At 39.3% G+C, this 18099-nt stretch overlaps 1 protein-coding gene across 1 annotated transcript in view; it reads right to left on the reverse strand.

The window, feature by feature from the left end:
- The window catches only part of LOC126272873 (putative phosphoenolpyruvate synthase), a 329859-nt gene that overhangs the window by 117352 nt on the left and 194408 nt on the right, over nt 1–18099 (reverse strand). Inside the window, exon 18 of the mRNA XM_049976096.1 lies at nt 7105–7260. Within this exon, the coding sequence (XP_049832053.1) occupies nt 7105–7260 (156 nt within the window). The remainder of the gene's footprint in view (nt 1–7104; nt 7261–18099) is intronic.

An 18099-nucleotide genomic window follows, 5' to 3' on the forward strand; every position in this document is an offset into this window, starting at 1 on the left:
ATTAAAATGGAGTTGCATTCCTTAAAAAAAACCTGTCCTATAAGTCTGCAAACAATCACTGTTATAATAACCTGTACTCCTTTAGGCTCAGTTATACTCTATTAACAATTATACAAAATTAGTTCATTATTTCCTCCATTACATTTTTTTCAGCCTTGGTCAAACAAACATTATTATAAACAGTTTCAACATTCTAGGCAGTCATCACCAGATTATCTGATTATTTTACATAGTACCTCATCAAAATATAGAAGTATAGGCCATTGGAGGAGCTTACAATATTCTGAGTGTCTCTGCTAGTCTGTATAGCCACACTTTGATGAGGCTTTTGTAATGTATTCAATTCATCAGATGCTGGCTTGTTCAAATGTCAAAACTAGTTATGATACCATATCTGTGATCCAAGGCTAACAAACACAATCAGAGAATTTAGTTTACAAGTGAGTCATTGTGTTCTCCTACAGCACTATGCCCAGTCAGTGTTAGGCTGTTATTATCTTAAGAATACAGTGTGCTACCTTCATGTAAACAGTATGTCGATCTCTTCTCCTCAAACTAATTAATTCTGAAAACTAGCTTTTCAGTAAAAAATCTAAAGTTCATTCATAGAAGACATTGACTATCAAGAAATCCACAAACTTATTTTTATAAGATATTAAGGTATTCATTTGTTATGCAGGTAATTGAATAAAATATGTTTATTCTAGAAGTTATAACTCTGTCTGTAATTTTGTAAGTGTCATAGAATCAGAATTCAAATAAATTTTGTGCCTTACTGACATTAATTAATCTGAAAGAAAAGTTGTACGTTAAACATCTTCAATGAGTATATGCAAAAATAAGTGATTGTGATATCCAGAATGGCTTGAAATGTATTACATACAAATTCTTCATGGCTTTCTGCCAATAAAATCAATAGCAGGAAAGTTGAGGTTGTAAAGGACTGAGGATCAAATGTACTGAACCAGGTTTCTGGTCAAAGAGCTGTTACACATACATGAGAATGACAGTAAAGGTTCCAGTACCATGGCTCATTCCTGAAAAACTACACTGTACCATTCTCAATCACTCAATACAAAAGCCATATACATATGAAAGACTCAGATGCTACACAAACTTGTTCCAAAATTCAGGCTATTATAAAAAATAAATAAATAAATAAATAAAGCAAATACAACAATAATATGCAGTTAAACAATAAAATAAATGAACTTGCTCAGAAGAACAATTGTCCAAAAATCATATAGTGATAACATGTATTTTTTATCATAATTTTGCAACTGGAACGGGAAGGCTGAATACACATCCATGTAAATTGGCATCTAGTTATTGCTTGTCAGGTATGGAGAGATGAGGATACACCATTTACATTAAGAAGGAACGCAAATATACACATTAAAAAAAGTTTTGGACATGGAGGATATACAGACAGACAGGAACTGTCTATGACATGCCTTGCTCAGGCCACCCAAGGGATACTACTACAGTGGATGATTGCAACCTACAGATTATGGTTCAGAGGAACACTGATAGCAACATCATCATGTTGAATAATGCTTTTTGTGCAGCTACAGGATGTTGAGTTATGACTCAAACTGTGTGCAATAAGCAGCATGATGCGCAACTTCACTCCCGACGTCCATGGTGAGGTCCATCTTTGCAACCACAGCACCATGCAGTGTGGTACAGATGGGCCAAACAATAAGCTGAATGGACTGCTCAGGATTGGCATCACGTTCTCTTCACCAATGAGTGTCGCTTATGGCTTCAACCACACAACTGTCAGAGACGTGTTTGGAGGCAACCTGGTCAGGCTGAACACCTTAGACACACAGTCCAGTGAGTGCAACATGGTGGAGGGTCCCTGATGTTTTGGAGCAGCATTATGTGGGGCCGATGTATGCCTCTTGTGGTAATGGGAGGTGCCGTAATGTCTGTACGATACATGTATGCTATCCTCCGACCGATCGTGCAACCATTGTGGCAGCTTATTGGCGAGGCATTCATCTTCATGGACAACAGTTCATGCTCCCTTCATCACATCTTGCTAATGCTTCCTTTAGGATAGCGACATTGCTTGACTAGATTGGCCAGCATGTTCTCCGTGCATAAACCCTATTGAACATGCCTGGAATAGATTGAAAAGGGCTGTTTATGGACGATGTAACCCGCTAACCTTTCTGAGGGATCTAAGCTGAATCACCATTGAGGAGTGGGACTATCTGGACCAACAGTGCCTTGATGTACTTGTGGATAGTATGCCACAATGCATCAATGCAAGAGGATGTACTACTGGGTATTAGAAGTACTGGTGTGTATAGCAATCTGGACCACCATCTCTGAAGGTCTTGCTGTATGGTTGTACAACATGCAATGTGTGACTTTCATGAGCAATAAAAAGGGCAGAAATGATGTTTATGTTGATCTCTATTTCAATTTTCGGGATAGGTTCTGGAACTCTCGGAACCAAGGTTATGCAAAAGTTATTTTGTATATTGTTGTTGTGTCATCTTCAGTCAGAAGATTGATTTGATGCAGTCTTCATCTTCATGCTATTCTAACCTATACAGGTCTCTTCATCTCTGCTAGGCCTGCCACCCCCTCACCCCCCCCCCCCCACCCCCATGACCATGGACCTTCTTGCCGTTGGTGGGGAGGCTTGCGTGCCTCAGCGATACAGATAGCCGTACCATAGGTATAACCACAATGGAGGGGTATTTGTTGAGAGGCCAGACAAACATGTGGTTCCTGAAGAGGGGCAGCAGCCTTTTCAGTAGTTGCAAGGGCAGCAGTCTGGATGATTGACTGATCTGGCCTTGTAACAATAACCAAAACTGCCTTGCTGTGTCGGTACTGCGTACAGCTGAAAGCAAGGGGAAACTATGGCCGTAATTTTTCCCGAGGGCATGCAGCTTTACTGTATGATTAAATGATGATGGCGTCCTCTTGGGTAAAATATTCTGAATGTAAAATAGTCCCCCATTCCGATCTCCGGGTGGGGACTACTCAAGAGGATGTCGTTATCAGGAGAAAGAAAACTGGCGTTCTACGGATCGGAGCATGGAATGTCAGATCCCTTAATCGGGCAGGTAGGTTAGAAAATTTAAAAAGGTTAAAGTTAGATATAGTGGGAATTAGTGAAGTTCGGTGACAGGAGGAACAAGACTTCTGGTCAGGTGACTACAGGGTTATAAACACAAAATCAAATAGGGGTAATGCAGGAGTAGGTTTAATAATGAATAGGAAAATAGGAATGCAGGTAAGCTACTACAAACAGCATAGTGAATGCATTATTCTGGCCAAGATAGATACAAAGCCCACACCTACTACACTAGTACAAGTTTATATGCCAACTAGCTCTGCAGACGACGAAGAAATTGAAGAAATTTATGATGAAATAAAAGAAATTATTCATATAGTGAAGGGAGACGAAAATTTAATAGTCATGGGTGACTGTAATTCAAGTGTAGGAAAATGGAGAGAAGAAAATGTAGTAGGAGAATATGGATTGGGGCTAAGAAATGAAAGGGGAAGCCGCCTGGTAGAATTTTGCACAGAGCACAACATAATCATAGCTAACACTTGGTTTAAGAACCATGAAAGAAGGTTGTATACATGGAAGAACCCTGGAGATACTAAAAGGTATCAGATAGATTATATAATGGTAAGACAGAGATTTAGGAACCAGGTTTTAAATTGCAAGACATTTCCAGGGGCAGATGTGGACTCTGACCACAATCTATTGGTTATGACCTGTAGATTAAACCTGAAGAAAGGTGGGAATTTAAGGAGATGGGACCTGGATAAACTGAAAGAACCAGTGGTTGTACAGAGTTTCAGGGAGAGCATAAGGGAACAATTGACAGGAATGGGGAAAAGAAATACAGTAGAAGAAGAATGGGTAGCTTTGAGATACGAAGTGTTGAAGGCCACAGAGGATCAAGTAGGTAAAAAGATGAGGGCTAGTAGAAATCCTTGGGTAACAGAAGAAATATTGAATTTAATTGATGAAAGGAGAAAATATAAAAATGCAGTGAATGAAGCAGCCAAAAAGGAATACAAACGTCTCAAAAATGAGATCGACAGGAAGTGCAAAATGGCTAAGCAGGGATGGCTAGAGGACAAATGTAAGAATGTAGAGGCTTATCTCACTAGGGGTAAGATAGATACTGCCTACAGGAAAATTAAAGAGACCTTTGGAGAAAATAGAACCACTTGTATGAATATCAAGAGCTCAGATGGACATCCAGTTATAACCAAAGAAGGGAAAGCAGAAAGGTTGAAGGAGTATATAGAGGATCTATACAGGGGCAATGTTCTTTAGGACAATATTATGGAAATGGAAGAAAATGTAGATGAAGATGAAACGGGAGATATTATACTGTGTGAAGAGTTTCACAGAGCACTGAAAGACCTGGTCGAAACAAGGCCCCGGGAGTAGACAACATTCCATTAGAACTACTGACGGCCTTGGGAGAGCCAGTCCTGACAAAACTCTACCATCTGGTGAGCAAGATGTATGAGACAGGCGAAATACCCTCAGACTTCAAGAAGAATATAATAATTCCAATCCCAAAGAAAGCAGATGTTGACAGATGCGAAAATTACCGAATAATCATTTTAATAAGCCACAGCTGCAAAAATACTAACACAAATTCTTTACAGACAAATGGAAAAACTAGTAGAAGCCGACCTCAGGGAAGATCAGTTTGGATTCCGTAGAAAGACTGGAACACGTGAGGCAATACTGACCTTACGACTTATCTTAGAAGAAAGATTAAGGAAAGGCAAACCTACGTTTGTAGCATTTGTAGACTTAGAGAAAGCTTTTGACAATGTTGACTGGAATACTCTCTTTCAAATTCTAAAGGTGGAAGGGATAAAATACAGGGAGCGAAAGCTATTTACAATTTGTACAGAAACCAGATGGCAGTTATAAGAGTCGACGGACATGAAAGGGAAGCAGTGGTTGGGAAGGGAGTAAGACAGGGTTGTAGCCTCTCCCCGATGTTATTCAATCTGTATATTGAGCAAGTAGTAAAGGAAACAAAAGAAAAATTTGGAGTAGATATTAAAATCCATGGAGAATAAATAAAAACTTTGAGGTTCACCGATGACGTTGTAATTCTGTCGGAGACAGTAAAGGACTTGGAAGAGCAGTTGAATGGAATGGACAGTGTCTTAGATTAGATTAGATTTGATTAGATTAGTTTTTGTTCCATAGATCTGCGTTGAGGAGATCCTCGTGGATGTGGAACATGTCACCTTTTTTATTTTTTACTTTTTTTTAAAGCTGAAATAACAATACTAATAGTATAAATATATACAACACATCATTTGTTTCTATTAAAAAATTTGTCAATGAAGTAGAAGGAATTGACCACTAGTAAGTCTTTCAGGCTCCTTTTAAACTGATCTCTATTTGTAACTAAATTTTTTATGTTTGCTGGCAGATTATTGAAGATGAGTGTTCCTGAGTAGTGGACCCCTTTTTGAACTAAAGTAAGTGCTTTTAAGTCCTTGTGCAGATCATTTTTGTTCCTGGTATTGTATGTATGAACTGAGCTGTTTGTTGGAAAAAGAGATATATTATTTAGGACAAATTTCATTAAGGAGTAAATATACTGAGAGGCAGTAGTTAGTATACCTCGTTCTTTGAAGAGGTTTCTACAAGATGTCCGTGAGTTTACTCCACAAATAATACATATTACACGCTTTTGGACTCTGAAAACTTTTGTTTGACTTGAAGCGTTACCCCAAAATATTGTACCATATGACATTATGGAATGAAAGTAGGCAAAGTATGCAAGCTTTTTCACTTTTATGTCACCTATGTCTGCTAACACTCTTCTGAAGAAGAGAAATTTGTTAAAATCGAATATAGATTTAAGTGTCAGGAAGTCATTTCTGAAAGTATTTGTATGGAGTGTAGCCATGTATGGAAGTGAAACATGGACGATAAATAGTTTGGACAAGAAGAGAATAGAAGCTTTCGAAATGTGGTGCTACAGAAGAATGCTGAAGATTAGATGGGTAGATCGCATAACTAATGAGGAAGTATTGAATAGGATTGGGGAGAAGAGAAGTTTGTGGCACAACTTGACCAGAAGAAGGGATTGGTTGGTAGGACATGTTCTGAGGCATCAAGGGATCACCAATTTAGTATTGGAGGGCAGTGTGGAGGGTAAAAATCATAGAGGGAGACCAAGAGATGAATACACTAAGCAGATACAGAAGGATGTAGGTTGCAGTAGGTACTGGGAGATAAAGAAGCTTGCACAGGATAGAGTAGCATGGAGAGGTGCATCAAACCAGTCTCATCTATTACCAAATTAACAATTCCCATGGGCACTGTATCTGACTGCTGTAGCTGGACTAAGTTATAACTGTGCCTGATAGGAGCAGCAGTCTGGTGGTGGAGGTAATGAGGTGGCATGGTGTGGGGAGGAGGGAATAAGAAGGTGTAGTGGGAAAAATGTTTTGCTGTTTATGAAGCACGCAAGAACATGGCGGGAATATGACAGATATGGAAGGGCTGCAAGATGCTTTTATGTGTTTGTGGTTGGGGGGGTGGGTGTGGAAAAGCAGGGAAAGGGGAAAACAACTGGGTGCTTTGATGGAATAGAAGGCTATGTTGTGCTGAAGTGGGAGAAGAGAAGTGAATAGGTAAGTGGAGGAGAGGGACTAGCAAAGGTTGAGGCCAGGGGGTTACAGAAAAGTAGGTGTATATTTCACAAAGTTATTTTACATGTATGTTAGTTAGACACTTCTCTTTCAAAGATTTCTGCTACACAGTTCAATATGCAGATATATTTAACTCATATTTTCATCACTAAACACTTAAATTATCGACGCCTTGTGGATCATTTGGTTGTTAGAAAATATGTTCACTGTCACATTCAAATGAAAGTGCAATTTGCAGCACAAAAAAATTAAGAGTTTAATATCAACAGAAAATCTGTAAAGCAAAGTGTAAATGAGATCATTCTACAAATAACACCATGTCACTCACTTTTTCTAAGCCTTAAGTTTCCTGAAAAGTATGATTCCCAAACACTGAAAAGTGGGAATTATAGATTCCATCACAATTATTAGTTTACTTACCTTAATATAATCATAAAGTCTTGTAATATTTGGTGTTCCATGTCTCTCTTTTGCAATTCTGTGCATCTGAGGTGTTAGGATGCTGTGTCCAAACACAGCTAGTTCAGTAGCTTTATTTGCAATGCTGATGTCAGCCTCTGGTTCCCGTAATATCACCTTGAACATTGTAAGTTCAGTCAAATTATTTATCATGGACTCGTGAGCTAGACGACACAAACAGAGGAATACAAACAATGAAGTCTCTAATTCCCTTCTTATTGAGGTAATGTTAAATGCTAATCTTAATTCTATCTTTCCTTTCAATTAAATAACTGACACTTGGCAATTGTACTAGTTTGAAAGAAAATATGCAATAGTGCTTTGTCTCTGAGCCAAGAACCAAGCCTTCAGATGATTTTGGAAACATGAGTCTATTGGTTTAAATTTTATTTCATCCTATACTGTGTTGTGTGTGAGTGTGATCACAAGATGGAAAGAAGGTTAGAGCTCAATGTCTCACCAACATCAAGATCATTAGACACAAGAAAAAACTCTCATAGCTAGAGATATTACTCAAGTATCTCTTTCTGCATAATGCATATGCTCATATTTTCTTTCAGAATAGTTGCATTATCCACTGTCAGTTACTTACTTGAAGGAAAAAAAGAAAAAATTTTTTTTTCTCTTTTCTGACAAAGGTTGTGGTCAAAATGTTGTGTGTTAGTGTCTTTTAATTGTGCCTGTCTGCAACTTAGCACGTTATCTTTATGGTAAGTAGCAATCAATCTTTCTCTACATTGTTGTCTGAATATAACAGACAACAGTAAAGTGAAATACCTGACATGCATATCATTCTGCACTTTCTCACTCATCCAATATGTTCCATGTGGCAGATCCCCAGTACTCCATCATTCAGAAATTACCATGGAAATATCAGTGACAAAGAAAATTTGAGGCATATGGAGGCATGCTCAGATAACTTAAGATGATTGCTTGTGAAAAGAAAGAAACATGGGTTTGAGCTGTGGTGTGGCACACATTTTTAACTGTCAAGATGCATGCAATGTAATAGTTATGTTTATAAATTCTCTGTGAGGGCAAAGACTTTCTGAATGTTCTGTATAGATTTATAAGAGCTTAATTATTTTTTATTAATTGACCTTCTAAATGGTCTGATACTTTATTGTTGTAGCAAACTATCCATAATGGTGAGATACATGATGAACCAAAGGTATACAGGGAAAGAATAATTTCCACACAGATTTGGAGGTATGCTGATAATGTACAAGTATATTTTATCATAAAATAACAAACTGTAAATGCATTCAAAATGATAATGGTGCGACAGCACTAACCACTTGTATGTGCTGAGATGCTGTTCCTACAGTGTCTGATTTATTTAACAGATGGAAGAAGGAAGAAATGTTTGTGTCAAACATTTCGTTTCAGAATATTTGTGTTGTTTTAGAGAATTGTCTAAATGACTAGGTCATGATCTATATTTCATGAATTGTAGTAGTATGAAACAAAAAACATAGAAGTAGGATGAAAGCCGCTTGAAAGCGCAAGGCATGCCGACATTAAAACCATCACAAAAACTGTAAAATGCTTCATAGTATAACAGTTGAGAACACTGATATATTTCCCTCTGAGTAAAATGTAAAATATGAATCATCAAATAAACTGACTCAGACATCATAGCTGCCTTTATGAAATTATCATTCCATAATTAGTACCCAGGAACTTGATGCAGATATATCTCAGTAATTTTATTCTTCTTCAGCTACTTTCCTATTTAATATGATATAACTAATTAATAACTATGTTCATAAAATAGAAAGAAACTTCCACATGGGAAAAATATATTAAAAACAAAGATTCCAAGACTTACCAAGCGGGAAAGCGCTGGCAGACAGGCACATGAACAAAACACACAAATACACACACAGAATGTCTGCTTGTGTCTGTGTATGTGCGGATGGATATGTGTGTGTGTGTGTGTGCGAGTGTACACCTGTCCTTTTTTTCCCCTAAGGGAAGTCTTTCCGCTCCCGAAATTGGAATGACTCCTTACCCTCTCCCTTAAAACCCACATCCTTTCATTTTTCCCTCTCCTTCCCTCTTTCCTGACGAAGCAACTGCCAGTTGCAAAAGCTCGTAATTCTGTGTGTGTGTGTTTGTGTGTTTTGTTCATGTGCCTGTCTGCCGGCGCTTTCCCGCTTGGTAAGTCTTGGAATCTTTGTTTTTAATAATAACTATGTTAACTATGTAAAGCTTGTTAGTAATTAGAGCCTTGCAACTTTCTTGATTTACCACTTTCACTTTAATGTAAACATGTATCACTGACAATGTGGATATTATCTTTAGTTGTCAAATGTCATACTTGATGCATGCACAGTAAGAAATAAGAGTATAGTATGATAGGGATTCGATAGGAATTATTATAGTAAGTAACGTGTTTGCAACATGTGGGGTGAATTCATACTTTATCAACTGGTTTCACATAACATTCTCATTTTGGTGACTTGCTGCATTGTTTTACACAGATGATGAGAAATCTTGTTTTATTCTGTGTATGCCATGAATTATGTAAACGTGGTTGAGACTAAAACAATGCCCTCTTAAGAGGGGTAATAAGCACTGATACACGTTTTAATGAAGTTTGAAGTAGTCAAACCAAAGGAAGGCTTTTGAAATTCTTGAGAATAAAAAGTATCCCACAATTTCATTGGTTTCTTAGCAGTTTATGCTGATTACAGCAGTTACTTTTGGCACTATAGACAAAATTGTGATCATAAATAAATACATTCCATAAAACATTATCACTTCTGAAGAACTTGGCAGCATATCAATGTAGCAGTACTGAAAGCAGAGAGGTTCCAATGCAGCAAAGTACAGTTGTGTTTCTGATATCTCTGTTTGTTTACTCTTACTTCCTGGTTTTATTTGAATGTAATTTTTATGGACAGAATATTCTTGTTATTTCAGCTAAGTTATGAATGCTAATAATTAATAAAGCAATTTAATATTCTGCTTGGGTTTTTTATAGTGTGTTAACTCCAGTGTTGACCCCAGTTTTCTGAACACAGTAACAGTTTTATGAATACAGTACCCACTGGACTCGCATTTGGAAGGACGGTGGTCTGACCATCCTGATTTAGGTTTTCCGTGATTTCCTTAAATCACTCCAGGCAAATGGCAGGATGGTTCCTTTGAAAGGGCATAGCCAACTTCTTTCCCCATCCTTCCCTAATCCAATGAGACCAATGACCTCGCTGTTTGGTCTCTTCCCCCAAAACAACCCAACAACCCAATATAGTACCAGTTTTTGATGAACATGAAATGCATCCATGTAAATCAAGTTTACAGTGGAAGACAAGAATTTACTGACAGATACAAGACAGCAGGAAGGAGGAAACAGTGAGATGCACTAGTCGAAATTTCATCCTCACTGTTTTGTATCAGCAGGGAATCAGACACAGCTTTGATCTCTTGATTGGCCAACTGCCACAGAATCTAAAAAATTGGTTCACGCATGTGGAAGCAAATTTTCTGCAGACAAAGTTCACCTACATGTTGATCAAAACTGCCCATTTTTGGTGGAAGTTATCACTGTGATTCCATCAACTTCCCTTTGTTACTCACATCCTGGATTTTCCATTGTAGGATACAGTGAAAATAGTTCACACGTCTCACTCACATTTAACAAGTGAAGGCCTGGGGGCCATTGCATGCTCTCTATGTCAGGTGTTACTGGTGTAGAGCTGTGTGCGCCCAGCAGACCTGGTGATGGCAGCTGGTGTCCAGCCAGTCCCTCAAGGCTGCTTAGGGTAGCTGGGAGCACACAGTATGCTTGGTGTGGTGGCCTGACTTACATCCACTGTGCGCACTAGGTGTAGTAACCTTGAAACCAGGGTGCAAGGCAAGTGTTCCAAGGAGAATATCTTAGATGAAACCAGGGTGTAAGGCAAGCTTTCCAAGAAGAATATCTTAGACAGGATTTGACACACACACACTCACACACACACACACACACAGAGAGAGAGAGAGAGAGAGAGAGAGAGAGAGAGAGAGAGAGAGAGAGAGATCAACAGCAAGATGAAAATTTGTGTTGGACTGGGAATTTTAAAGTAGACCTCCCACTTAAGATGAACAGTTGCCTTAACTCTAACATCGCTGTGGCCAGAAAAAGATCCTGCAAGAACAGGATCAACAATGACTGAAGAGAATTGTTCAACGTGACAGAAATGCAACCCTTCTGCAAATTGCTGCACATTTCGATGCTGGCCCATCAACAAGTGTCAACATGCGAATCATTCAATGAAACATCATCAATATGGGCTTCCAGAGCTGAAGGCCTACTCATGTACCCTTGATGACTATGTGAGACAAAGCTTTATGCCTCATCTAGGCACATCAACACTGGCACTGGACTGTTGATGACTGGAAACATTTTGCTGGGTTGGTCAAGTTTTATTACAAATTGTATAGAGTGGATGGATGTGTACAGGTATGGAGTAACCTCAAGAATCCCTGCATAATAACAGGGGACTGTTCAAGCTGATGGAGACTCTGTAATGGTGTTGGGCACATGCAGTTGGAGTGACATGGGACACTGATACGTCTAGATATATAACTTTGACAGGTGACATGTATGTAAGCATCCTGTCTGTTCACCTCCATCCATTAATGTCCATTGTGCATTCTTCGGCAATTCCAGCAGGACAATGCGACATCCTACACATCCAGAATTGCTACAGAATGCCTCCAGGAACACCTTCTGCATTTAAACACTTCTGCTGGCCACTAAACTCCCCAGACATGAACATTATTGAGCATATCTGTGATGCTTTGCAATGTGCTGTTCAGAAGAGATCTCCACCCCCCTCATACTCTTATGGATTTATGGACAGCCCTGCCTGATTAATGGTGTCGATTCCCTCCAGCAGTACCTCACACATTAGTCAAGTCCATGCCACATTGTGTTGTAGCTTCTATGTGCTCATGGGGGCCCTACATGTGTACCAGTTTCTTTGACTCTTAATTGTATGTGTTGTGTGTGTGTGTGTGTGTGTGTGTGTGTGTGTGTGTGTGTGCACTTGCAGATAGTTTCTATTCTTTTGGACATCTCCAAAAGAATGGACACTATGAATTGTTGTTGCAGAAGTAGTGTGCAACAGACTGGGAGTTAGGGTCAGATGGGAAGCACACTTGTTTGCTGAGGGGATTAAGGTGCTGCTCGCATTAAGGGAAAGATCTGGGTTCGGGTCATGGTCCACATTAATTTTCACCTGTTGCCATTAAAACATTTCAGTGCCCAAATATGGCTGTTGTCTTTAAAAACTTTGAATGCCTTCACAGTCACATCTACTGTTGCAGACAGACAGTGAACAACATAAAGCAAATGAGAAAACAAATAAATTGCCAATAACCAGAAAATTCCTTAAAAGGAATCAGTGAAATGAATGTGGTTTCTTTCCCAAGGCTGTGTAGGGGCTGGAAATGGTGAAGAAATAGTGCATGGCACCACCTGCTGACCTGAGCACTTGGGGCAGGCTGTGACAAGGTATTCAACCTCCTGAGTAATGCCAATTTTTCACGACACATGACAGTGTGCCAACAGTTTTGGGTAAGAGATCCCCCAGTGAGCCTGATATAGTAAGCACAGGGCATCCTGCTGCAGAGCCATTGGAACCATGACATGAAGAATAAATCATTCCATTGACAGGAGAATAAAGCCATCCAAGACAGAGCGCCAGTGGCGCAATGCATAAAAAGAGGTGATCCCTTGATGTTTCAGAATTGTCCTACCAACCGATCCCTTCTTATAGCTCCTTCTAGTCGGGTTGCAGCACAAACATCTTTTCCCCGCTGATTCTATTCAGTACCTCATCATTAGTTACATGATTTGCCCATGTAATCTTCAGCATTCTTCTGTAGCACCACATTTCAAAAGCTTCTATTCTCTTCTTGTCTAAGCTGTTTATTGTCAATGTTTCACTTCAATACATGGCTACATTCCATACAAATACTTTCAGAAAAGACTTCCTTGCACTTAAATTTGATTCAATTTGACTATGTTCCATTATCCTAATTTTTCTTTTTTTGTGTTTATCTTATATCCTCATTTCAAGACACTGTCCATTCTGTCCAGCCGGTCTTTCAAGTCCTTTGCTGTCTCTGACAGAACTACAATGTCATTGGCAAATTTCAGGCTTTTTATTTCTTTGCCCCCCTTCCCCTCCCCACCTTCCACACTTAAATTTCTACTCCAAATTTTTCTTTTGTTTCTTTTATTGCTTCTTAATATACAGATTGATAACATCGGGGATAGGCTACAATCCTGTCTGACTCCCTTCTACTACTACTACTACTACTACTACTACTCAATAACTGCTTCCCTTTAATGTCCCTTGACTCTTATAACTGCCATCTGGTTTCTGTACAAATTGTAAATAAAGATGAGCTAAAACGGGAAACCAAGAGCTTATGGCCAGTAATTAGATGAAATTTTGCACCACACCAGAACACATTGGGATAGACAGTGGCAAGTCTTTCCATCTGAGAATAATGTTGATGAGCGAAGCTGAATGTTTTTTAAATAAAGCAATCTTAATGGCCCTGGGCCAGGACCACCTCCACCCCATATTCAGCTGTGTTTGTGACCATGACTGCATGCTTCCAAGGTTTAAATGTTGCCGGACATGGTGCGGAGTGAAGATTATCCTTAAGCTGCACAGAGCAAGCTCACAGGCTGCAGACCAAACAAAAGATGCAAGGGGTGAGCAATAGTAGCTACTCTGGGAATACCAGAAGTTCTCATAGATGAGATGGCCAGCGCAAAGCCATAATAGTGCATACCCTGCTGGAAATTTCATGATCCAAATAAACTATGAAAGGCTACAAAAAGTGAGACTTAGTGAGATTATATTTCAAGCCACAGCATGTAGAATAGTAGACAAAGAATGGAGAATACGTAGGTGATCCTCCATGGTAGCACCTGTCATGACAATATTATCAAGACAGTTAATGCAATTTGGGACAACTTTCATAATAAGTTCTAAAAAATTGTTGAAAGTTGGCATGCTCAATAGTGGCCCCAAATATGAGCCACTGACACTGATAGAGATCAAAAGGTGTATTAATCACAAGCAACTTGTTCGATGCCTCGACCATTGGAAAAATGAAAGTTGGCTTTGGCTAAGTTGATTTTCAAAAACTATTGACCTGCATCCTAGTTTGTAAGTAACTCCACCGGGCAAGGCAGAGGGCAAGTGTCTAAACTTTCTGTGAAGTAGTATTGATCTTGAAGTAGTCACAGAGTTGAAGCTGACCGGACAACTTCTTTACAAGCAATAACTTGAGGAAATTGGTGTAATCACTCCCAGTGATGTCAAACAATCCAGCTTCACCTTGACCTGGTTGTGTAAAGCTACTGGCATTAGCTACAACCAAAAAAATTAGAACAGGCAGAGGGTTTTATGGTGATGTGTGCTGTGAAATCATTCCACATCATATCCCTTGAACAAACAGATCTGGAAACTCAGAACAGCCAGCAGTACAATTTATGAAAAGGCACTTGGTCTGACATTAGACGCCCTGTATCCATAACAGAAGAAACAAAAGTAGCAAAGACATCTAATGCGAAAAGTTTTTCAGTACTCACATCATTAACCACCAAGTTAAAAAAGGAATGGGAAGCTGACTGGTAAAGTGTGTCGGCTGTGAAATGGCAAAAAATGGGTTATCTGCTGTTTGTTACTGCTTACCTGATGCTCGACACATGTCAATGGTAGGGACCCTAGCCTGGCATACATCTTAGAGTTGAGAAGAGACACAGTGGCCCTGTGTGAACGTCTAGGGTTAATGGTGTATCTGTCTCCACTCTTCAATAAAAAGTTTTTCTGACATGCAGACAATGGCAAACACAATCACAAAACACTATGAATATCGATGTCCATTTATTTCTACAATGACTCCTTGGAGGGGGTGTTGAGATCGACATACTGCCACTATGTGAGTTTTTTGTATATTTATGGCAAGAGACAGGATGCCTAATTGTGCTGTACAAAACAGAAGTGGCATAAAGGAAGTGGCATTTGTTGTTCCTACTGCTGACATTGTGTTTGTCAGCATCGATCCAGTTGCCTTGTTTATACTGCAGCTACCTCCTCTTCCCCCAGCATGCTAGATTCCATGTGCTGGAGCTGCATGCTGTCAACAATGGCAACATTTTAATTGACAGTGGGGGTTACCTTGAATGACTGTGCAATACTCAAAACCTCTTCTGCCATAGGGTTTTCAAACTGAAGAGCACATTGATACACCTCCTCATCTGGGGATGTACAAATGATTGCATCTCTGATAGTGGTATCTATATAGGTCTCCCGAAATGTAGACGTGAAGCTTGGCCACCAAAGCTCAGTATGACTGCTGCAGCTGTTTGCAACATTGGTAGAATTCAACACATAGTGTCCACATCAAAAGAAAGCAATGCTGGTTCTTGCAAAGGAGCTAACTGTCACAGTATGTGATACATACAAGAGGGTATCCATGATAAGAAAAATAGACCTTCATGTTAACCACCTGGAAGGCCATGAAATGGTCATGAAGCTGCTTCTTGTAAGCACCCCAGTCTTCCACGGATTATCACAGGGAGAGGAGGGGTAGACCGGATGGCAACGGGTGAACAACCAGAAGCTGAGCCTGGGTCAATGTAGTCAACAACAGTTCCAAGTTGGCAGTGTGAACCTGCTGTATGTTGCAGAAGTGACTGGAGTAAAGCCTCCATGGAATAACTGATTGGCAGAAAAATCACAGAATCCAATAAACACAAAAATTTACCCCTCAACATCATGACCTGTGTTCTAACTAGGAACACAAGGAAACACAGCCATAAAAAGAGATACAATTTATTGGGTCATGGAGTGACATCAACAAGAATACAATGAAAGTGGTTTACACACCTCAAACACGTTTAAGAACTGAGCACATGGAGGCCTGTGCATGCCCTTATAAAGATACCATCCATGTCAGTTTTTGCTACAGTAATGCTGCATGTGCACAGCAGACCTGGTGATAGCAGTGTGACCAGGCCAACTCTGACAGTTGCCTTAGATAGTTGCAGGGATGCCACTCGAATGTTGGCACACACTATGCTTCCCACAGTGGCCTGATTTATGTCCTCTGTGGGCAATAGGTGTAGTAACTGGTGGATTACCATGCCTTTCACAATATCTCTTTCATTTAAGAAGCCTTGCCTCTCTGACACATCAGTGTTGTACCCATTGTTTCATATGTTGTGGACAAGTTGCTTGCTAGTATCAACGCAAATAATCATAAACTGCTGCACATAATTGACTTTAGATACACTGGCAAAGGTTGCTTATTGAGAACATGGAAATGTTCTAACATCCTCCAACAACAGTTACACAGTTACCATAAAAACAGGTAATAATGACAACAGGAGTAGTCATGATGCTACAATGCAAGAGCTCTACAGATTCCAGGAAGAGTTGCGACAAATGATAGATAAAATACAACAGTTCGCACCCGGAGACATTAACAGCACAACAAGAACAAGCTGAAGTTTCCAACAGACAGCAAGAGGCCAAAAGACCACACAGAACATACTTCTTCTCCCCTACAAGAAAGAGCAACCTCACTCTTGCTCACTGCCAACTGTTAGAGTGCCTCAATATAGGAGTGACCAGCCACTGAAATTATGTACAACACCAACATAATAAACAGTTCACTAGCAACTGACATATCCACCAGTGCCTTAGTGGACAGCCATTTAGGTGCATGATCAAGAAAACCAGTATCACAGATCTTGTATGTGGTAATGGACAGACAAGACTATACAATATATTCTCTTGCAGACTGTTTGTTTCAGCCAAATTTTCATGTAGCAAAGTTCTCATAGACACAGGTATGGATGCTTCATTTTACCCACTCAGGATGCTATAAATTCAAAGACAACTAACATCACTTCACTTTTCTGCAAACAACTCAGTAGTCAAGACATTCAATGAGAAAACTCTACAACTAAACTTAGCCCCTGTATCAAGTTCCAATGGAAATTTATTATAGAAGGTGTTTCAGAGCTAGTAGTAGGAGCAGATTTCTTGGCTCATTTCAATTTTCTGGATGATGTCAAGAACAGTTCTTTCAACAACAATGCTTCAAGGACCATCAGTAGAGGCACCCAGATATCTTACTTTATAAGAGAGCAAGAATCATGAGCTACAAACATTTTTACTCAGCTGCTTCAGCATTCTCAACAGTCTCTACACCATACAGTGGGAAGAAAGCTCTGAAACACAATACAAGACATTTTATCTTGGCTACCCCTTGACCTCCAGTATCTGCATTATTGGTGGCCAGCTCCTTCTATTCCATTGGTGAATTTCTCAGTAGAACCAATTGATTTGTGTGTGTCTATACATAAGTACAGTATAACTTCTGCACAGTTTCAGTGCAGTAATGTGTTCATTGTAAATAAGTATTATAGTAGTAGTATTACACATTTATTACACAATAAATAAATAAATAAATTTTTTATTTTAAATTCAGTGCATTAGTATTTGTAAAATGATTCTTTCATATAGTGTTCATTAAAAAATGATGATCATTCCACTTGGGACCTGTGGAATGGTACATTAGCTTATTTGTTTGAGTTGTAAATATTTGTCATGTATTGTTGTTTTTCTGACATGTTCTGCATCCTGCAGGACCTCATCACTACAGATCAATTGGAATGAAAGTAAATCTAATCTAATCTAATCTTGTGGGCAATACCACCAGATCGCATGGCAATAACCAAACAGAGGAGTTTGAGAAGCTACTAAAAATGGTATAATTCAACACTCCGACAGTCCTTGGGCATTCCCACTATGTTTGGCTCCCAATAATGATATAACTTGGAGACTATGTTGTGACTTCTGGGCACAAAATGCAACAACAACATTAGATAAGTACTCATTGCTGAATTTGCAAGAATTTAACATCATGTTA

This window comes from Schistocerca gregaria, chromosome 5 (assembly GCF_023897955.1).
Source record: "Schistocerca gregaria isolate iqSchGreg1 chromosome 5, iqSchGreg1.2, whole genome shotgun sequence".
Classification (NCBI taxonomy): Eukaryota; Metazoa; Arthropoda; class Insecta; order Orthoptera; family Acrididae; genus Schistocerca; species Schistocerca gregaria.